General features: G+C 38.3%; 1 protein-coding gene and 2 pseudogenes across 1 annotated transcript; 2 read left to right on the forward strand and 1 right to left on the reverse strand.

The window, feature by feature from the left end:
- The first annotated feature begins 4,263 nt into the window (after positions 1-4,263).
- On the forward strand, positions 4,264-6,288 carry LOC148724414 (uncharacterized; annotated as a pseudogene).
- Positions 6,289-12,152: 5,864 nt separating this feature from the next.
- On the reverse strand, positions 12,153-14,777 carry LOC148724415 (uncharacterized; annotated as a pseudogene).
- Positions 14,778-22,037: 7,260 nt separating this feature from the next.
- LOC148724416 (uncharacterized) lies at positions 22,038-23,585 on the forward strand. Its single transcript, XM_088729286.1, has 3 exons — positions 22,038-22,189; positions 22,279-22,598; positions 23,102-23,585. Exons 1-3 carry the CDS (start codon positions 22,042-22,044, stop codon positions 23,288-23,290), a joined length of 657 nt encoding a protein of 218 aa, XP_088585412.1. The 5' UTR covers positions 22,038-22,041; the 3' UTR covers positions 23,291-23,585.
- Positions 23,586-24,180: the final 595 nt, after the last annotated feature.

Here is a 24,180-nt window from a genome sequence, read left to right on the forward strand (position 1 = left end):
CAGTCGCTACACATTTTAATTTACCTAATCATTCTAAGCAACATATGGCAATCTGCGGTCTTTCCTTACACTTAGGTAACACGAAAAGCCGTAAAAATCTTAAACAAAAGCTCATCTTTCAAACCGACAGTCTAAATCCCACAGGGATCAACGAACGCTTTTCATTCCACTAATTTACTCTTGTTTTTCTCGTTACCATGCTCCCACCAATAACGTAGCTCCATTTTCTGCCTTTAAAAGCAGACACAACCCACAACTCCTCTATTCGCTCCGACGAAGGGCTAACGCTCGAAACGTTAGCTTTTGTAATCGTTATGGTGGCCAATTTACCATTTCAACTTTGTTGATATGTCCAAATTATTTCGTTACTCCCACCGACGCAGCCCCAAATAGTTTCTTTCAAAACTATCAGCCTTTATTTCCCTCAAAGATTATTTATTTAAATACTTCAATTGGCTTTGTCTATTTCTATTTTATCTATTCTTACACTATTTATCATTTATCCTCCAGACATTGATAAATGCAAGAGTGATATCTTGCCCTGTGACGTTAATGCAAACTGTTTTAACACTTAGGGTTTGTATAAATGCACATGCAAGAAGGGGTACAATGGAACTGGACATTCATTTGCAGGTATAATGAACTTAATTCGCTTATGTAAGAGTTTCACCTATGTTTCATCCTCACCTATGTTCTCCCACTGCAGTCTTTCAGCATTCGTTTCCATGAGCTCGAGTGTTGAGCTAAGGACGTTAGCCCCCATCTATACACTAGAGTATTCCTCTTTTATAGCCTGACTCACTTCCTGCAAAAAGATTGACAGTTTTCTCAAGACCTCAGAATTGTGAGGTCCGAAGGAGTTCTACTCTCTGCGAGAGAGGATGTCATTAATGAACAATATTTGATGCTCCGATACCTCTGTATTTTCAGATCTTTACTCAGATATCGATGGATGTAGGAATTTCACCTTTGTGACACAAATGCCGACTGCATCAATACCAATGGCTTTTAGAATTGTACACGCCGGAAGTGAAGATGGCTAGCAAATATCCATCATCAAGTTTTTACATTGTTTTCTTAGAGTTTACTTACTGGCTTTTGTCCTGTAGATCTTAACGAATGTGTAAATGACCGCTTCATTTGTGGTGTAAATGCGACCTTTGTAAACACTAATGGTTCCTATGGTTGTAATTGCAAGGCAGGATCAGTTGGAGTTAGAAGTGTTTGTTCAGATGCATCAAGTTTTCTTTAGAAAAAGAATGGGAATAAACCAAAATATCGAAAGCTCATTAAATGATATTACATTTCCCTGCTGTCCAAGTTGTAAAATCCATGAGTAAGGAGAACAATCTTGATAAAGAAGATTTTCCCTAGCAATCAGATGATTGCTATCTGCGCTAAGGGCAGCAATAATACTGTGTTAATGTCCAAACCAGAGCTGTAGTTTCTCATTGGTATCTGCCCCATGATATTATCTGATTTTTCTTACGACGGGGTGGAAATGTCTTTTGTAAGATATTCCCCTCTTCCCCCTCTCCTGTTCCTTCCCAACAAAAGTGGGGTCTAAAGTGGGGACTGTTGCTCTCCATGTCTTTGTAAAAACCGATAAAGTAAAGAATGGCAAGGAAAATATACAAATCATAAGAATGAATCATATAAAAATACAAGGAATGTTTTAATTACCAAGAGTAGTTTGACCGATGTGCCTGTACAGGCGAACCATGATTTCCACTCCTATTTCATATTTTCTTGCTGCAAAATACCCATTGGTGCTGTTGTTGGCGACACCTATACACACTGATTAAATATCTAATAGACTTATGCAACGGACATACGAAGAACAGTGGGTTTCTTTGTCGCTTTCAATGGTAGCCGGTCATTTCGCTAACGAGTCGGCTCGCCAACGTCAGTTCGCCAAGGTATAAGGTCGATTCGCATACTTATAATGTGAAACCGCCAACGTCCAAAATAATTGTAATTACAAATGACCATAGGTATAAAATTTTACTTTCGATGTATTCACTGGTGTTCGTAAGTTAGTATCATTTGAAACTGTCCGTTTCACTCTCTCCAATCTCTCATTTCCTCGACGGCTGATTATGTTTGAAATAGACTTTGAAAACCATCCCAGGCTTTTACCCAGTAGGGTATAAACATATACTGCAAAAAGTTTTTTTTTTTAAGTTGACTCCCAATATATTTCTTTGATTACGCGTGAAGAAGCCGTTGTTTATTATTCACTTGTTGTATTCGCAAAGCAACAAAGTCAAGGGGTCGATATATTTAATGATTACCTATGAATCTAGCTCTAGGCTTCCTATCTCTTTTCATAGATAGGTTCTTAGATTGTGTATGCGGCTTCTGCAATTTTTAAACTCTTTTTTTTCCCCGCAGGACCCATGTTGATAGCAGTTGTTTTATAACTAAATTGGTCATCCTGCATAAATATGTTGTTATTATTATTATCGCAGAGAAATCAACTGAATGCTACATTCTAATCAGGCAGCACAGGGCTTAAACCGTAACCTGTGAGCCATGGAGTAAAAAATAAGTGTACAGTAACTAATCCTGAAAAAACTTTTCCGTTGTGCATACGGTCCTCCTTCTAACAGGAACTCAAACTGCCACCATGAAAGTCCGGGCAATATTCAGCGTGCCCGAGAGCACTGCCCTCTGCATCTTTCGCAGTACGTCTGTGCTCCTGCCTCCCACCAGCTCGTGAACCATGACATCCAGCTCCCGTAACCACACCCCGAGGGCATCCATTGTGATTATTATTATCATTGTTATTATTATTATTATTATTATTATTATTATTATTATAATTATCATGGCATCCAGCTCCCGTGACTACCCACCGAGGGCCTCCATTATACAATGAATATATGAAGTTCATATATTTTGAACTGCGGTTATACATACGTATGATGCACGATCCCCGCAGTAGAGAGCGCTATTTATGCATTAGCGAAAATCAGACCTGAAAAAAATCAGGCCTGTTCGGGATTCGAACCACTGACCTCTGCGATACTAGTGCAGCGCTCTACCAATTGAGCTAACAAGCCAACTGGGAGCAGTTAAGTTGATTCGTAATAAACCCGTGATGATAAATCAGATACAATGAATACATGAAGTTCATATATTTGTTATCCTGTATTTTTACTGATTTTGTGAAATAAAAGTTATCATATATATTGTTATTATTATTATATTTATTTATCGTTATTATTATTATTATTATTATTATTATTATTATTATTATTATAAACAAAGTCCGTTGATCGATCGACGGCCGATTGTAAAACCTTTAAAGTCGTGAATCGATCGACGGCCGATCGTGTTTGGAAAAAATTCGAAAACCATCCACGGCTTTTACCCAGGAGATCTCCTGTAAAACTGTTTCATTAAACATCTGCTTAGTTAAATAGCCATTGACTCTAGGTACATTTCTTTGACCACGCGTGAAGAAGTGTTGTTCATCATTCCCATATTGCACTCGCATAGCAACAAAGTCGAATAAAGTCCGCTGATGATCGGCGGCCGATCGTGTTTGAAAAAAAATCGAAAACCATCCACAGCGTTGTTTACTCTTCACTTGTTGAATTCGCATAGCAGCAGAGTCAAACAAAATCCGTTGGATGTTTTTTAAAGTCTTTTCCAAACAAGATCGGCCGTCGAGGAAATGAGAGATTAGCAGGAGTGAAACGAACGATTTCAAACGATACTAACCTACGAGCACCCGTGAATACATCAAAAGTGAAATTTTATTCCAATGGTCATTTGTAATTACACTATTTCGGACGTTAGCAAACTGACATATAAGCGTTGGCGGAGACATTAGACGTGGACGAATCGACCTCATACGTTGGCGAACTGACGTTTGTGAACTGACACGTTGGCGAAACGACCGTCATTCCTTTCAATAGTTCTTTCCATCGGGATCGGCTTCAAAAGGGATGTAAATTATTTGATTTTTTTTTTTGAGGAATAACTCACCTGCAGTTCTCACAACTTGATTTAGTGCACTTTCAAAATCTAACGGTAAAATCACAGAGGTACCTGCTAAGGCAAGTCCTTTCCTTGGAAAAAAAAAACTGACAAGCAGAAGTTTCAATCTCGTGGTATACCTTAGCAGGGAAAACTTTTAAAGTTAAAAAAAGGCAGCAACAAACCATTAATCAGTGTCTCTCGAGCCAACTTAATTTCTAAAGGATATTACCCCGGCCTGCTATCATCTTATTCTAAACCAAAACTGTTTTGTTATTTGAAAACCAAATTGGTGAAGAATGCCGATCCATTGTTTTCAAAGAACCCATACAGGAGAAAGTCATGAAAGGCCACCTAATCAGGCTTGTAGAGGTACCCCATCAAGGCAGTTGTAATGTGCTGTGTTATATGGAGCCCAATTGTGTGTCCATAAATGTTGGGCCTTCACAAGGGGGGAACTACATTTGTGAGTTAAACAACGCTTCGGACGAAAGTCCAGGCTCGTCCAACCTTCAGAGTAAACAAGATTACACCCATCTCAGTACCGAGGTAATGTGACCCATTTTAAACGATGAACAATTATTCTGGGCTATCAGTTTGACAGATTACTTCTTAAACTAGCCTAACAATTCTTGTACAAGTATTGAATTGAAGTGATCTCTCAGTATTGCATTGCGCATCGTAAGGAACGTTTTGACCTGATTTCCGAAATCAAGTCAAAACGTTCCTCGAGATGTTCCTTATACTGTATGAGATGCTCTGAGCACCATTTCGTTCCAGAGTTTTTACTAATCTACCAAATGTTCTTCTTTTTTAAGTATTATACAATGTACTAGATAAAACTATCGAGAAGTATGCTGTGAAACGATGAAATGACTCTCGTGATTAGTATTAGTACGGGCATAAGTAGGGAAAGATTGGCCTATCTATCTCTTTGGTCACCCTTCCTTTGTATGGTACTTCTAGAAACAGAGATTGGTGGAAATGGCTAAGATGAAGGGACCCATTCACTTCTCAACAATCCAAATATTGAGTACCACGATTGGTAGATTCTGCGTTTTAATGACAGATAAAGTGTTGTTATTTCTTGCCTGCTCTTACTTTATCAAAAAGCCTCGAGGAGTTATCGTTCCATCTAGAATGTGTGCCTTGAGATTACTCGATAACCTGGAAGGGTAAACTAACCATGGATGCTTATGATACGCAGTCATTTTGTCTTGAACAGAATCCCTGCGGCAGCAGTCCCTGTTTCAACAATGGCACATGTCAAGCTGGATACACCGATAGAGGATTTCGTTGTAAATGTCCTCCAGGATTCACTGGTGTATACTGTGAGAAAGCTACTCAAAGACAAAACTGTAAAGTGGAATTCATATCGAATGATAATCAAAGAGTGTTAAGGAGGATGAAAAATTCTGTTTTTTTTTAATGTAGCCTGCAGCTTTGACTTTGAAGATGGAATCGGTAAGTGGGAAAAGACAGGAAGAGCTTTCATTTACCAACCAACATTTGGTGACAATCCGGTCGCGCGCAAAAGAGAAAGCGCCCAACTGCAAGGGTACTGGTGGGTGGGAGGAGCTGAGAAACGGCCCAAAGATAGCGATCCCGCAGGATGGCAGCATCCAGATGGAGCCGACGTACCCCTAGGAACTCTCACCTCACCTTTTTGGTATCTTTGGCAAGAATATCTCGTTTCTCATTGGTGGGGGATGTAAAGTAAATGAAGTTCGTGCGGAGCTTATTATCAACAACCAGGTGAGACTATATAACACTTTAACCATTATTTTTCCTTTAATTCTTGTAAAACCGCCTAAATAGATTGATCAGAGTATCAAAGATTTGTTCTTTCAAAATTGCGAAACCATTTTTAGCTTCGTGATGTCCATAAAGTTTGCTTATTTTCGGCTTACTCAATGGAGGGTTCAACTATGAGTCTGTCACACTATATATATTTTATTTTATTTGTCTTTGGCTTACCCTCGTTCGAAACGACAGTGTTTTTATCCTAAGTTCAAAGCATTGCCAGTCAATATATGATGTAGTCATGTTAGGTAGGTCAGCAATCGTCGAAACAAAGGTTTAAAAACTTTTTGTGTTTTTTGCTACGCTTAGGTCGTCAGAAAAGAGACAGGAAACTGTTCTGAGACAATGTACCCCAAGAGCTGGGACGTAGAGGAGTTTATTGGTCAATACGCCCAAGTCAGATTCGTTGACGAGAAGAGCTGCTGTTGGAGCCACATCAACTTTGATAACCTGAAAGGAGATATCATTTGTCCTCACGATTTAGACGAGAAAAACTGAAGAAACAGCGGCTTTTGAAACTAGCTTATCACGTCATATCAGGCTTTTTGCAAATAGTCACCTTGAAATTAGGATTAAACTGCTTTTGACGTAGTATAGTACTTGCTTTGTGCTGGTATAAATAGGCACAAATCACTCTGGTTTCGTCAACAACAGCAAAGCATTTTGAAACTATTTTATGCACATGTCTGTGAAGGCTATGGTCATATAATCCAACCGCTATATCGGTTTACTGCGATAGTAAGGAGGGTCCGCCATTACATATTAAAGTGCTTTTTCTCGTTCAAACGTCTGTTGAAGGCATTGAAGATCACACGACATTTAATTTCTAAACTCCATATCTGTAAAAGCTCCTAGCAGATTCTGTTCGTGATCAGATCTGTTAAATTAGGTCATTTGACAGTTGAAGGTTGATTTTTTGAAATGTCGTTTATAACACGAAATAAACGGGCGAATTTGGCTGTAATTTTGCATAATCGGCTACAATTTTCCAATAATCTAATAGCCGGGTTAATCCTATAATTTGTGCGTTAAATACTTGGGTTTTGGTCTTCAGCTATGTGTCTCATTAGCGTAATCACATCATATCTGCTACCGCTGGACGCATTAATAACCTGCTCAACCAAGTTATGTACTTGTGTGAGGAGTCACATGAGGATCTCAAACTCCTTGCTTACCAGAGATTAAATCTCATCGATGCTTTTATCGGTCTCCCCGATCTTGTTATGGAACTTTTTCATTCTCGTACACAGCTGGCGGAAGAGTGCCTGCTTTGTCTTTCGTAGTCTTCCTTCCAACGGTTCTCTACCTCCCTAGTCTGTAAATTTTTATCCATTCTATCCGATTTCCACCTCTTTTGGAATATTCTCTGCTGTCAAAGAGGTCATAAATTTAGCGGCACTGAATGGCATACTAGAGGAACAGGGTAGTACGCCACCGGATGTGTAAAATAACTGGCTGGCCACTTTGTAATCCGTATAAAGGACTCCTTTGAGATAGTTTCAAATTCCATAGCATACTGAGGTACACTAAATATCTTATGTTTGAAAATTCTGGATTTATGGTATTGATGTTTTCTATGAGACGTTTAATGCCTCTAAAAAGAAGCTGAACAGACCGTTACGTCTTTTGTGATACTATCCCCTGAGGACCTTTTCTGTTTGCCATTTCTTTCAGATTGTACTTCCTTGGAAACTTTTGATTTGAAATGTTTTATTTTTCTACTCACACTTTCCCGAAATTTTTGTGCTCAGCAATGCGTTGATGAAGGAGTCGGGCTGTGTATCTGACATAATCTGCATCATACAAAGGTCACATAAAAAAGATAACCAACACACTGCCTATTGACAATTGATAACTTATTAATTTCTATGGGTCTAAGATCTTGCCTCAATTTCTTGCTCACGAAAACTGGCTGCAAAGTAGGGCCAATCTTAAGGCTAAGATCGTGCAACTGCTTCCGAACCGCATTAGCGGCCACTTGACCTTTAAATGGAAGACTAATTCTTACTATGCTTCTTTCGTCATTGTTTCTTTCTGCTTTGTTAGCTGAAGTACTTTGAAAAAGAAAATTGTGGATAGTAGAATCAATAAGACTCATCGGAGAGTCAAGGTGACTAAATATAGAGCGCAACTTGGCACAGTCTCCATTGAAAGCTTCTGTTGTGGACGACAAGGCATAGGCACGATATATCATTGTCTTTAATAAAGAGTCTATAGCGTTTATCAGTGTGACTTTGTTAATAGGCAGTGTGTTTTTTTTTTCACGTGATCTGTGGGATGCAGATTATGTCGGATACACAGTCCGACACCTTCATCAACGCATGGCTAATCACAGAAAATTCGGCAATCGGTAGACATTTCATAGAAACTCACGGTAACAACAACCTCTTGAAAGAAAACCAATTCACAGTTTTAAGAAAGTGCCAGGGCAAATTCGATTGTTTAGTATTTGAAATGCTCTTCATCAAGAATCTTAAGCCTAATTTAGATATCCAGACGGACTCCATAGGTGCGAAACTTTTTGTTTAATATTTTTAATCATCTTTTACTCACGTTACAGCTTTTAATTACAGACTGGAACTCACAAACATATTTTGACTTGATAATAACGTTTGGCTAACGTCGAAACGTCGTCGTCTTTTTGCAATTTTTTAATCTTAAATGATTTTAAGAAATGTTTTATCGCAATTCTTTTTTATTAGATTCCGAAAAAAAGGCTAAAAAATGGAAAATCTCACATAACATGCTAATTGTTAACTCGGGTAACACAACGTGTCACGGTCACGCAATTATTCGTGTCTTAACAGATATTTTAAAGAGAAACGATTCGTCTGATATTGAGCTCATCTTCTGCCATTGGACGCTAACTTTTAAGTGCGTGTTGAAACGCGGAGCTGCGGAACTGGTAAAGTGTAAACTGGAAAATATTTGCCTTGTTATCAAGGGACATTTCTTTATTGGAAGTTGTTTTTTAGCTGCTTTATTGCCCCATGCATATGAAACTTTGTTAAGCCAATAGAAAGCGACTTTCTTACGCTAGATTATACAAGCATCTTTGCAAATTAGTCTACCTGATCATAAGGGTTGAGAAGCAACACTTCGATTCAATACGCTTCTAACGCTTCTCAATATGGCTCCTTCATGCACAGAAGTTTAGTCGCTTGTTAATAGTCCTGTAATAGTCCTGTAATAGCTCCTGAAAAAGTGACGTTTGTTTTACTTGCATTGTCATTTCACATTAGGCTAAATCTAGCTTTACATAAAACGCCGCTCGACACCTGCTCCTCGCTAATTTTTATTTTGTCGACTCGACAAATTCGTGATCGTGAAAAGCCTTGCTTTCAACGATATGTCATCATACTAACTTAATGATGCGTCATTAATTAGATACTTCAGTATTTCCAAGACGTTTGTTATATTGTTAGCCTTTGCTAAAATTGCCCCTCAAAATAAAGAGCTCCTTTTTTACATTAGGCAATCTTCGTCATTCAGTCGGAATAATAGCTTGGACCTTCATTAAGAATTAAGCCGCTATTTAACTTTGGTACGTGACGCTACACCATAAGGTTATATGTTTTGTGAGATGATACCGTATTTAGAGAGACATCCGCAGTTAAGCTTAACATCTTACCACTCATGCGATAAAATAACAGAAAATGGTGTTCACGGATCTTCAAATAGAGCTATTTTGAAGGCAATAACATTGTTTTACTCGTTGCTTTCATCTGATTGGCGGAAGAGCCGGGCTACTGGAGACTCCCCGCTGGCATATTTGTGACCAGAATCGTACATAATCCACAATCGTGCTTTGAAGCAGCACCTTTCTTAGCCATGAACAACAGCACAAATGTCTCCTTGGAAACAGTCCGTTGAAAAAGTCAACTGCAGTCAGTTCAAGTTTTGCGAACATTTCGTAACAAACACGACTGTGTGACACTTCTGCACGGCATCAGATAGTCGTAAATTGGAGCGTCTACAAGAAAGAGCCTTGAGACTAGTGCACAATACTACTACAGAAAGTTACGAAACCTTGCTGAAAAGAGCTAAGTTAACTACTTTACTAGACAGGAGGTTGCAGGATATACTCATTTTGATGTTTAAAGTTAAAAAGAAATTAACTATGGACCAAATTGCAGATATTTTTAACATTAATGAGGAGAATACTAAGAGATATAACCTAAGAAATGCTGATTTTGTCTTACCTCGGTTTAATACTGTTACCTATGGAAGACATTTTCTCAGATTTCTCGGATCACAATTGTGGTCAAAGTTAAGCAAGGGAGAGAGAAATATTGAAAATTTGGCAACCTTTAGGACTATGAGACGTAAGAAGGATGTAACATCATATCTGGAAGGATGTGGGAGGGAATGCCGCTTATTTTTTGCTTAACTTATGTTAGGGTTTAGCTGTAAATGTTAGAGAGGAAATGTAAAACTTACTCTTGTGGTGGCACTGAATGCTTTACTTGAGCGGTGTGGATTTTTTCCTTTTTTAATGTTTTAAAGTATTTATTTTACTTTTTTTTTTAATGATGTTTAGGATGTCCACAATTAGTGCCATTAATTAGTATATTAGTTTTAGAGTATTTATTAATTTTTTCAATGATGTATTGTAGTTTTAGGGTGTTCCAAATTAGTGCCTACAGGCACTAGAACGACTAGACACGTTAATAAAGGTCATGTATGTATGTATGTATGTATGTATGTATGTGAGAAAAATTGTCGAGCTCAAAGTTGCAAAATTATAAAATTGTAAATGTTTTAAACTAAGGGATGAGGGCCGAACTACAACCGGTGATATCTTATATGTAAAGTGATTAAGAGCTCTGACTGGGGGAAGTCAAACAAACATATTGAACGAGTGTACTGGAGGAGTCGCATTCGAGAATTATTTGTCTACCGAGTGGGCGATGGACTCGGGATTTGCAGTAAGAAGTGAATACTAGCACAATGTCTCCATAAATTAACGTACATATAATGGAGAAAAATTATGAGGCTTTGTTGTTTGCCTCCAGTGTCAGTGCTTTTATTTGCCTCTTACAACTGTTAATCTTCAGGGCCAGGTTGTTCAAAGCTGGGTTACGATAATCCAGAGTTAGTGTGAAATCTGATCTCAGATCTAAAATCTCCAAAAGAAAATCAGTATAATTCTTTTCGTCTTGAATTTGATGATTGAATGCTGTAATTAAAAGAATAGAGAAATTTATTCCAAGAAGACTTTTGCACAAAGGAATAAAGAAACCCGGTTAAAATTTAACCTTGGATTAGCGCTAATCGGCATTCGAAAAACTGGGCCCAGTACATCATACAGTGGCGCTTCAATATTTATTAGTACTTATCATTTAGCTTTAAAAACCTTCCCGCATGAAGAGATATTCAGTTTTTCATCTTTTTGATATATCATTTTAAACTGTGGACATAATAGTTTGGTTTTAACCATCAAAATAGCACATTATAATTTTCATTTTAAACGTTGTTCGGGAATATTTGCATGAACTTGTATGCCCAGAGTGTGTTATGAGTGAGTTAAAGCTCATGAGAATAGAGAATATCACACACGAGACCATGGACATCCTAAAATTAATTTCTTCAGTATTTTTTACCTTTCGGTGTTGTTAGCAGTTTTTTTTTATATCAGGTAGATGATGTAGGTAATCTTTTTAAGTGTACAAAAGATTGGGATACGATAAAAATGGTACCTTAGTGATAAAAAAACAATTTTCACAGAAATCCAAGAGTGTGTCGAGGAAATAAAATGTCTTTATGCTTTACCCCCTTTTCAAAACCACAATTTCTTAAAAGTAGTACTGCATATCCTAGAGCTTGCTTTACTGGGCCTTAAGACAATCACAAACCCAAGGTTTGAGTTAAATGGCTATGAACAAAGGCCCATAGCCGCTTTAATAAAAACTTTTATAATTTCCAACTTAACTTAACTTACACTGGAAAAATCTTTCCTGGCCCAGAAAGGGTGAGGGCCCAAAACACGCCAAACAGCATGATGATTTCCTCAAATCATGATGATTGCCCCACCCAAAGGAAATGCAGCTCCACTATAGCCACTAGGAAAGGAGGTAACTAATGATAACATTAGAATTACAGAAAAGGAAGTGTATGTAAATGCCAGAAAAAGACTGCTGCCCTTGCAAGTCAGACCTTGATGGTACACAACCTTTTGGATGGACTGCCGCCCTTGCTAGTCAGCCCTCTATCCTACAGCAAAATTAAGCCTAAGCATATATACACAACTCTGAGGCTGATCATAACCACTGCCCTTGCAAGTCGAATTCTCAGCCCAGAGTTATGGTACAAGTAACTTCCCCCGCAAGCCACCTGTGTACATATGAGAATATGAAATGAAATTAAGATGATATGGAAGGAATCCGAATATATTTTTGAAAAGCATTGGACTTCCAACGGCCCAAATCCCTGATCTGGGCATGGCAATGCTTCAGACATTCCAGCCTCTGCAGCATAAGAAGCCGCCCTTATCCGAAAACTGTAACCCTTATATCTAGATGGATTGAGACCACAATAATTAAAGACAATGGAGAGATGCTCGGTAAACTGTGTTCTACTGACAGCGGAACCATCAGCTAAAATAAAAAGGGGGCCTGGCGTACGCCCTCTAACAGAAAAATATTCCATCATCAGATGCACTGGACAAAACCGAATTTGATGGTTAATCACCAAAGAAAAGGGTCGCTGGTTATAGTTTTGCTTAAAATCCAAACAAGTGCACTTCAGGGCCACAACTTTTTTATTCTTATCCACCAACTGCACCAGCTGATGAAGTTGTATGGAAGATCCACCCCCTTGGAGCCGGACAAGGTAATTTCGCCAATCCTCAAGTAGGCAAAAAATTCAAAGGAGTACATTGCACGAAACAGACAAATCTCATAAGGTGCGCGACAAAGATGAATGGTGGACTCTAAAAGCCTATGTAGTATGGGCAGAGTGAGTGCCAGCCTACTATCTAAACGAAAACCAAGTTTACCATAGCCCTTGAGCATCTGAATGACAAAAAAGACCTTAGTGGGATCCACAAGCCCAGATAACTTGTGACAATAGCCTAAGGCAGAGACGTAAGTATGCACAGTGGAAGGAGCATAATGATGGTTATACAGATAAGCAATAAAAAGGGCTAAGATGGAAGGGGAAATTGGAAAACTTGTTAAAACACCAGGGAATGTAACATGAAAGAACAAATGAGAAAGCTTCCAGGCACGTTGAGAAGTTGGAAGCGACGAAGGTTGAAGGCTGGATCTCAAAAGCGAAGATATTACGGGTGTCAGTTGTGAGGCTGCAGATGAAGAGGAATATCTGTTGGGCTGTTTTCCATATGGTATGGTGCTAAACGTTGGAAACTCTCGAACTGTAACCAGGAGAGAGAGTCCGCAAGAGTGTTATGCACTCCCCGGACATGTTTTGCTCTGAAAAGGATGTTATTACGTAAACAAACCAAGACCAGTGCTCGCACAAAAACATCAACGCCTTATCTTTGCATGACTGCTTATTCATAGCATGGACGAGGGCCTCACTGTCGGTGCAAAAAAGAATACAGCGGTTTTGCATCTCATGTCCCCAAAGGTGTAAGCCTACCACAATTGGGTAGAATTCCAAAAAAGCAATATTTTTGTGTAACCAATGTGCAAGCCATTTCCCATAGCACCATTTGCTTCCGAAAACTGTACCAAAGCCTAATTTTCCTGCAGCATCTGTATAAAGCTGAAGTTTGTCAGAGCTAGAACAAGTGTCTTCGAGAAAGAAAGTTCGGCCATTACAATTGGTCAAAAAGGATTGCCAAAGCTGTAAATCTAATTTAACCCCCTTAGCTAGCCGTATAAAGTGGTATGGAAACCGGATCCCAGGAGTGAGATCAATCAAGCGGCGTAAAAAGGCCCTACCTGGTACAACCACAGAACAGGAAAAATTCAGGAAACCCGTCAAGCACTGAACTTCCTTTAAAGTAACTTTTTTGCGGGTTAGAAAGTTAGAAATATTGGTACTTGATGATGGACTAAAAGCGAACTTATTCAATCAATACTTCGCAAATATTGGAAAAGAAATTGCTGAAAGCTTTCCTGAGGAGAATCGATCTATACTCCGTAATATCTATAGAGTTACCTCTACTACCTGCTCTACATTGGATCTAGAGATAAGTAACATAACAAAGAGCCTAGGGAAAATCAAGGCAAACAAAGCAGCTGGTCTTGATAATATTTCTTGCACAATTATCCCACCATCAGGTACTGCAATAGTTGAGGAATTGACAAGTGTGTTCAAAAGAAGCTTTGTCTCTAGATCTATACGTGGAAAAGAGCGAAAGTCATATCTTTATTTAAGAAAGGCTCTAAATCTGACATTGGCAACTATAGGCCCATTTCCTTACTTAGCATCCCTAGTAAGATATTGGAGCACCAAGTTTGCGATATATTAGATGATCATGTAGGTAAACACTCTTTAAAAAAATCCAGCACAATGGGGTTTTGCAAAGGGTCTCTTTGCGGAAGGAGTGCTTTTGTCATTGATAAACAGATGGAAGATGGAACTGGATAAAGGTTTGACTGTAGGAGCAATATTTGTAGACTTTAGAAAGGCTTTCGACAGTTTCTCTCACAACATCCTTTCACTCAAGCTACAAGCTGTGGGTATTTGTGGAAACCTCCAAGAATGGTTAATGAATTACTTGAGCGACAGGTATCAATGCACCCTGGTGAATGGTTACATATCCGACTTGACTTTGGTTCAGTATGGAATTCCCAGGGTTCTCTGCTCGGACCAAGACTTTACACTATTTATGTCAACGACCTACCTGATGCTATCACACTTGGAACTGTACTTATGTATGCAGATGACACTACAATATATTGTATAGAGAAAAGCTTTGATGAGGTCTGCCTTGATCTGAACAAAGTCCTTGATGAATTAAGAGTCTGAAGCCTTAGGTCTAAGTTGAGCATCCACCCTATTAAAACTGAGGCCATGATTCTTACAAAGCAGGGTTTTCTTGGTCCTGCTGCCCCAATATTGTTTGGAGACAAGTATGTCAACGTTGTGGATCATACTACTTGTTTAGGACTGACTATTGACAGCTGTTTGTCTTGGTCAAAGCATATTTGCCATTTAAAGAAGCACTTCTCAAAAACATTTGGTGCCTTAAAACGTATGAGGCAATTACCCCCTAAAGTATTAGAGGAAATTTATTTTAAATCCATTATACCAGCAGTGTTATATGGTATAGTTGTGTGGGGGAATTGTAGTTCTACTATGCTCAACTCCTTGAATCCTATACATGATAGAGCAGCTAGGTTAATTCACGATCAAAATGATATTCAAAGTCTCAACTGGCTTCCCTTGTCATACTTTTATAAAGACGCTTACTGCTCTTCATGTTTGATGTTATCAAAGATAATGTTCCTGATGACCTTGCATCTTTATTTACTTGCATCTTTATTTACTATTTACTTATTATCATTAGTTGTTCGAAAAAGGTAAAATGATATTTCAAAGGAAATAGTCCACCCTATCTATGGTCATACTCTTAACTTTTTCACCTTTTCCAAGAAGAAAACTTTTAAGAAATTAGCAAAGTAGTTGTCTACAGAATTTATTCTTTAATCCTTTATCTATTACAGCAACTCTGGGTTCCATTCTCCAATTACCAGCACTATCTTGCCAAGAAATAAAGGCAAGTGAGGTAAAAGATGCTATTAGCAATAAGTACTGGCTAAATCCAACTGGTAATGGAAAGACAACTGATGTACTGTGTAATGAACTTAGGAACTGAAGGATATTTTGGGAAAGAAAGAAATTTATTACTCTTTCCGTGACTCGATTTCCCAGGGGAAATACCAAATATTGGATATTCTTAGGAATAAACAGCGTGTTGGGTTAGTCATGTATTTAAGTCTGTTTATCTAGATGTGATCAGGTGCTGTTTTAAAGTAGAGTTTATTATTTTCTTCGAACATGGCCAAATTTTAGCCTGAAAGCTATAGTGGTACGAGCAAGTCTAAAATTTCTAGAGGTCTGTTAACTACTTTTCCTTGAGCTCAAATTAGGTATTTCTTATTTGTGATCTGAATTCCACCTGTTCCTAATTAAAGAAGCTCTATATCTAGGTTTCTACCTGTGCACACCATCTAAATGCAATTGTTTTAAATAAGTCATAGCAGAAGAAAACAGTTTTTGAAACTCATTTACAATCTTTTAAAAATTTAAAAGGTTTTTTAAAGATTTAAAAATGGTTAACTATTTGCCAATCGGAGTAATTTATATACAACCTCTAGACGAGGTCTTGGCGCCAACGAAATGTTGCTCCGGGGCAGATATTATGCACGTCCCGCTGTGTTCGCAAATTTCTGTAAAGTTGCCTACCAGAATTCCCAAAAGATTGCCAAAAGAGTGCCAAAATCCAAAACGTTGCTACCCAAATTTTAAAAGCTTCTACCTAAATTTCTTGATTTTTTTGGAATAAAAGGTAATCAAAGTTTTTATTGTTCGTTTTCCGCAATAATCACCAACTTTACTCAAGAAAAATAGTTTGAAACTTCCTTTAAAGAAATACACGTAAACATGGGAAAAATTTAAGGATATTCATGACTTCAGTCGAACTGACGAGTTGCGCGTAAATGCGGGCGAAATTTAAGGATATTCATGACTTAAGTCCAACAGAACAAAACACATGCTTCATCTAGTGTCTTGTCGAACCAAACGATGTCCAATGACAGGTTAGGTGTTCAAAAGGTTGAGAAACATTCGAAAAATTTGCATTAATTGAAGTTTCATATGAAATCTTTGACATGTTTCTGCTCAATTGACATGTGCTCTAAACTTTAATTTGCGAAAACATTTCTCGAATATACAAATGCAAAAAATTCTCGCTGTTACCAGAATCGCAAAAAGTTCCTCCAACGCCAAAAGTTGCTTAAAAGTTGCCGAGCACAATAGGGACAGGTACTACATTTTTTTAATGAAGACGCTAAGAAAGGTCGTGGTCGTTAATTGATGTTTATTAAGGATTTCTTGGGGAATGAGATCTTGAACTTTTACTGTGGATGTAGAATAGCTAAAGTTAATAGTGTTTTCGATTTCCAAAGAGGCTTAATGTGGACTTTTTATACGCCTGTTAACAGTGTGTCATTGGTGTCCTGTTATTACCCGGTCAATCTAAACTGATCACGGACGATCTGGGTACAAAGAATCATGTAACTTAAAGACAGGTGGCAGGATTTGGAGAATTCTAGCCAAGGCAATGATATTGCCAAAAAGTTAAACACGAAGGCGCGCTATATAAGGAGCCTTAGGTCCCACTGGACCATTTGTCAATCAACTGTCGTGTGATGTAGAACTCTTAAAGTCAAGTCAGCTTGAGCTACAGCTACTCCAAAGCAGTGAACAGCGGGCGCATTCCTCAAAATTGTTTTATATCTTCGTCACAATACAAGAATTTTTGAGATTTGTATTTCTTTTCTCCAAAAGAAACTGTTTTTATTTGTGGCGGTAGATTTGAGATCGAAGTAGGTGGTTCGCACGTTACCTCATTCCACCATGCTGGTAGAAGTAAACAATAAATATCTCATTACCTCCTTTTGTTCGTCTACCAGCATTTAAATTTGACCCGCACACGTCAACGGTGAGTGACAATGAGCCCAGGTCTTCCCAGGGAAGACTTCCTTATATAGTGCGCCTTGGTGTTTAAGGACTCCCACTTTAGCCTCTACAGTTGAGCGAGCTTATGTCAATTATTCATCATCAGGTTATTAATCAATTTCGTATTGTTCCACACATTCTAGAAAAATTGTGTGAATATGCAAATGCAAGACCGTTGTGTTTGTAGCCATTCCTGTCAACCTGAAGAAGAATAGAAAATGAAAAAACAAAGTTTATGCATCAAACAGATGTTTATAATTATTTAAGGAGGCCTTCATCAGGTGTTCATCAGATTCGATCCATTTTTCTGAATAAAATAGAAATGGGAAGGGGCGTTCTGTTCATTAAAGTTCACCGAAAAGGAGTACGTAGTTCAAATTGTCGTGTTAAAAATATATCACAAAAGATAAAGTTGGAATTGACAAAGCTACAGCCAAAGACGTCGGTTGTTAACTGCTTTCCTTTTTCTACATTTCTAAAATCAAATTCTCTTTGTTTTGAAACGATAGATGAAGTTGTGTGTGAGGAATACGCTAAGAAAACATTTTTGCGAGTGCGTCCCAAGAGTACTAAAAAATAAAGCCTCGTGAACAAAAATAATGTTTTGTATTGTCAATAACAATTAGGTCGAGATGTCGAACACGTTCGCGGGGTTTCGGGCTCCTGTCAAATTGTCATTCACCTTCTGTTACCTTTGGTAATTAAAATTGTTAATTGAGGCTATTTTGTATTCATTAACGTTTACCAAATAGCAGTGGCTCAATCTGTCAAACTAATCTTCATTAAGGCAGGAGAGGGAATTCAGGCGAAGGTTCGGAGTTTTTTTAAGATTTAAATTATTGCTTCACAACATCAACCAACGACTTCGAAATAGAAACTTACCGGGTGGTGGTCAGCATAAAACAACCAAACAAACAAAAAAAGGCTAAGTGGTTTTATACTTTTAAAGGTAAGGGACCTTACTTGTCATCAGTTTTGAAGTGAAGTCGAGGAGAAATGATGGAAACCCGTTTTTATTTTAAGCACAACAATCGCTCGAATAGTTAAGCATGTTAAAAACAGATAAAAAAAAAAGAGAAAAACCACATAAAAGTAGATTCTCTTAATCCGAGACACCCTTATTTCGTTACCGAAAATTTAACATATGGTTCATACGTCAGCGTGCATTCATCGAGATATGAAGCACGCGGGAAGTTTGGACAGCACGAAAGATGCGTAAGAGTTGCTCGAGGCGTAGCCGAGAGCAACTCTAGCTTCTTGAGTGCTCTCCAAAACTTCCCAAGTGCTTCCTATCTCGATGAACGCACAGCTGACGTATGAACCAATTGTTTTATAACATTTTCAACGCTTTAGTTTATGTATAAAGGGCAGAAATTCCCTCTCCTACGCTTCAATGCGTTGTTTATTTTGTTCAGAAAAGTATTTCGCCATGCTTCAATGATCTTGTCTCAAATTGGTCAAAAACTGACAGGTGAATTCATGCGTGGAAATGAGGTTAGAAATCGTTGATTGTTTTGTTTTCCCTTTCTCTGGGTTCTTTCTCGGGAGTTAAAAAATCTATTCCCAAAGAAAAAGTAGGCAGATCTTTATCGGCTTGTTCGCTTGTTGCCATGTCTAGTTTGAATTTTTTACGGAAGTTTTTCCCGTTTTTTTTAATGAAAAATGCTGAAGTCACTCGTGAGAAAAAAATTTTTTTCGCGAGAAATTTGTTTGTTGACGTCAGCAGAGTGCACCATGGAAAATTGAAGCACGCTCTCGCTATTGAATTTGATTGCACGAATTTACAAGCTATGTTATAATGTTTGTTAGAGTTGCTGGCACAAAACATTCCCAATTTTCATGCAATGCAACAGGGAGGCAAGAAGCTTGTGCCAAAGTGCTCTCTGATCCATCTTGTGCTTTCTCTAAACTCACCGTAAGCATGATATCTTTATAAAATTATACTGACGGATATACCAAATATTATTCTTACAGGAAAGATGTTTAGGCTAAGCTTTTGTCTCTTCATCCTGGTTTTTTTCGTGGACTGCGTATCTACTAAGGAAGAGTGCAGGAAGGAGATCAACATTCAAGGCATGGGACTGGGGGGGGGGAGGGGAGCCTGTTTGTCGCTTTCAATAGTTCTTTTTAGTATGAATGACTTAAAAAGAGATGGGAATTAATTGCTTCCTCTTTGACCAGTAACTTGCCTTTGGTTCTCACAACTTCATCCAGTGCACATTCAAAATCTAACGGTAAAATCACAGAGACTGCTGAGACAAGTTCTTTCTTCGGTGAAAAACTAACAAGCAGGAGTTTGAGTCTCTTAGGATACCGTGTCAGGGAAAATTCCTAGATTTCAAAAAGGCAGCGACAAACCATTATCCAGTGTCTCTAGAGGCAAATTAATTTGTTAAGGATACTACCCTGACATTATCTTATTCTAAACCAAAACTGTGCATGAAATTGTTTTGTTATTTGCAAACCAAATAGGTGAAGAATGCCGATCCATTATTTTCAAAGAACCCATACAGGAAAGAGTCTTGAAGGGCCATTTAATCAGGCTTTTAGAGGTGCCCCATCAAGGCAGTTGTAATGTGCTGTGTTATATGGAGCCCAATTGTGTGTCCATAAATGTTGGGCCATCACAAGGAGGGAACTACATTTGTGAGTTGAACAACGCTTCGGATGAAAGTCCAGGCTCGTCCAACCTTCAGAGTAAACAGGATTACACTCATCTCAGTATCGAGGTAAAGTGACTTATTTTAGACGATGAACAATTATTCTGGGCGATCAGTTTGATAGATTACCTCTTAAACTACTCTTGCAATTCGTGTGCATGTATTGAATTGAAATGATTCCTTAGTACTGCATTGTGTACCCTGAGGAACGTTTTGACCTGATTTCGATGGTATGAGATTGAGAGATTTTTCCATATATTATATTAATATCACATTGTTACGAACATTAGAGAACTTTTACTTATCTATAAAATGATTTCTTTTTCAACTGTTACTTTATAAAACTATCGAGAAATACTTTGTGAAGCTATGAAATAACCCACATAAATACGGCAAGATTGACTAACTATCTCTTTAGTAAGTTTTCCTTTGTATGGTAGTTCTAGAAACAGAGATTGATGGAGACCTTTCAAAGCAAACTTCACTAAAAAAATCCTTCGATAACTTTTATTTACTTATGAGGAGTCGCCTGAAGGGAGAATGCCAACGCTAAGATACACCAGTGGTGTCATCTCTACTGACAATAATAAAACTGATAGAACAACAAGATACCCGTGGCTAAAATAAAGGGACCCATTGAAATCCAGTACCGCGATTGATATATTTTACTGGTTTAATGACTGATAAAGTGTAATTAATTCTTGTCTTCTCTTAACTTATAAAAAAGCTTCAAGAAGGTATCGTTCCAGCAACAATGTGCTTATTTGAGATTACATATTGACATATTCACTTATTGACCATCAGATCCTAGTTCAGAAGCTCATTTCATACGATCTTCCAAGCGGAATAATTGACTGGATAGTGGACTTTCTGTCCTGTCGCCGACAGCGTGTTAAACTTAGTCAGGACTGTTACTCGGAGTGGGGGGCCATCCCATCAGGGGTCCCACAGGGCACAAAACTTGGCCCCTGGTTATTTACTATTATGATAAACGACCTCATCATCCCGGGTACAGACATGTGGAAATATGTCGATGACTCCACTATTTCTGAAACAGTCATGAAGTCTCAGGTCAGCAAAGTCCAACAAGCGGTTGACGAACTCGCGACGCAAGCTTCTGCTGACAAGTTCCAATTAAATGAAACCAAGTGCAAGGAACTGCGCATAACATTCAGTCACTCTAGAAAGAACTTTGATCCAATTAAGGTTAATGATCAGGACTTAGAGTGTGTAGAGCAAGCAAAGATCTTAGGTTTGCAGATATCTTGCGATCTCACGTGGAATAATCACGTATCCGAAGTTGTAAAGAAAGTAAACAAGCGCCTGTATTTTTTGCGTCAGCTTAAGCGTGCACAGGTCAAGTCGGAGGAACTTTTGCTCTTCTATTTGACTTGTATTAGGCCTGTCACTGAATATGCATGCCCTGTTTATCATCATAGCCTCCCGCAATACCTTTCAGTAGATCTTGAGAGATGTCAAAGGCGAGCTTTACGTATTATCTATCCAGATTGTTCGTACAATGAGGCGCTTCTTTTGACTGGTCTAGTTCCCTTACACAACCGCCGCGAGTTCTTATGTGATAAGCTTTTTAATTCCATCCTGTCTAATCCCTCGCACAAGCTCTATAGCTTACTACCTCCCAAGAATGAGTGCGAAGTCAATTTAAGGAGTCAGCACTCTTTTACTACACGGCGCCTCCACACCATTCGTACTCGAAATAGTTTTATCCATCACTATGTCCATAAAGCAATGATGTAATATTGTTTTTCTCTTAATTATATATTTTTGTCTTTTTAATTAGTTCTTCTTAGCCATGTATTTTTTGTAGTATATATTTTATTGTAAATCAAACGTAATTCAGCCTGTGGCTGCAAGGTTTTTGATAATAAACTATCTATCTATCTATCCATAATATCCCGGGAAAGTAAACTAAGCGATGATTTTGTCTTCAACATTTTGTCTTGAACAGAATCCTTGCAGAAGCAGTCCCTGTTTCAACAATGGCACATGTCAAGCTGGATACACTGATGAAGGATTTCGTTGTAAATGTCCTTTAGGATTTACTGGTGTAAACTGCAAGAAGGGTAATTAAATACAAAACTGTAGAGTGGAATTAATACCAAATGAGAATCAGGGAAATAAAATATTTCGATTTTTCTTTTTATTAATGTAGCCTGCAGCTTTGACTTTGAAGATGGAATCGGCGGGTGGGAAATGACAGGCAGTGCTTTCATTTACCAGCCAACATTTGGTGACAATCCAGTCGCGCGCAATAAAAGCGCCCAGCCTCAAGGGTACTGGTGGGTGGGGGGAGCTGAGAAACGGCCCAAGGAGAGCGATCCCGCAGGATTGCAGCATCCAGATGGAGCCGACGTACCCAAGGGAACTCTCATCTCACCTTGTTTTCGTATCGTTGGCAAGAATATCTTGTTTCTCATTGGTGGGGGATGTAAAGTAAATAAAATTCGTGCGGAGCTTATTGTCAACAACCAGGTGAGATTATTCACTTTGACTATTATTTATCTTCTGATTCTTTTAAAACAACTTGCTTGATTGATCAAGTTATCACAGATTTGGCTTTCAAAATTGCGAAACCATTTTGAGCTTCGTGATATCCATAAAGCTCGCTTCGGTCTAAAATGACATATTTACAGGGAAAAATAAATTCAAAAAGTAAAACCTAAGCATTTTCGACCCTTAGTCATCATCTGTGGAGGTGATGATGACCCTGATGATAACCAGGTGTCGAAAACGTTTGGTTTTACTTTTGTTGAGCTTACTTAAGGGAGAGTCCGCGAGATAACCAACTTCGCGTCTGGCACACTGTTTCACTTTTTTAGTCTTTAGCTTACCCTCCTTCGAAACAATAGTTTTTTTTTTTTCCCCTAAGTTTAAAGCATTGCAAGTGAATTAATGTGCGATATAGTCATGTTAGATATGTCAGCAATCGTCGATACAAAGGTTTAAAAACTGTTTATGTTTGTCTTTACGTTCAGATCGTTAGAACTGAGACAGGAAACTGTAGGGAGAAAATGTACCGTAAGAGCTGGGACGTGGAGGAGTTTAGTGGTCAATATGCGCAAGTCAGACTAATAGATGAGTCTTCTGATGGTTGGGGTCACATCAACTTTGATTACCTTAAAGGAGATATCATTTGTCCTCACGATTTTGACGGGAAAAACTGAAGAGACACTGACTTTAAAAGTTTAACTTATCAGCTCAAGCCACCTTGAAAGTATGGTGAAGCAGCCCTTGACGTAGTATAGTACTTTCATTGTGCTAGCATAGATAGGCACAATCACTGTGTTTTTGGTCAACAGTAGAATAGCATTATAAAACAACTTTATGATCGTGATTGAGAAGGCTATAAATAGTCGGACGACCGACTATAGGTTTACCACCGGATTTCTCCACAAAACTCCGTCACGTGCAATGGGCAATACCGCAGACACGTAATAATAAAGGCGATACAACAAATAATCATTGGTACAAGCTATTTCTAACATTGTTACAAAGAAACTTAAAACAGGTATTATTCACTGCGAAAAGCAATTTTTGTCTTGCACATCTAACATGGACCTTCATCAAATCAGACACGTGCAAAAACACAGACGAAAATATAGTTATGGTAATTTGGAACCCACTCCAAAAATGAAAAGACTGCAACAGATATATTTTAGAAAAATAATCAAATTCAAAGTTAGACAACAGCAAAAGAGTGAGACAATCCCAACTATTGATATATCTGCATTAATTAATTCAAAGAGAAAATCAGGGAAGGTCCTTACTGGTATGCTGCGTATACAATGTTTTCACGATGAAATATACTTCCTTGCTTTCAGACCATTACGATTACAATTTCATAATATATCTTTTTCAACACACGCATCAATTGGAATGTACTAATCACCCTTGGGAAGGGGGACTCCTTAAATAAAAAGGACTGGGGTGCTTGTTATACCCTTTAGGGGTTAAAAAAAGTGAGCTTGGTATCCCCTTGGCTGTTTAGCTTCAAAAAGTCCCCAGCAGCAGCTCCTATGATACATTTTAGGGTATTGCACCAAAAATATGTGAC

Source organism: Stylophora pistillata, chromosome 8 (genome assembly GCF_964205215.1).
Source record: "Stylophora pistillata chromosome 8, jaStyPist1.2, whole genome shotgun sequence".
Taxonomy (NCBI): Eukaryota; Metazoa; Cnidaria; class Anthozoa; order Scleractinia; family Pocilloporidae; genus Stylophora; species Stylophora pistillata.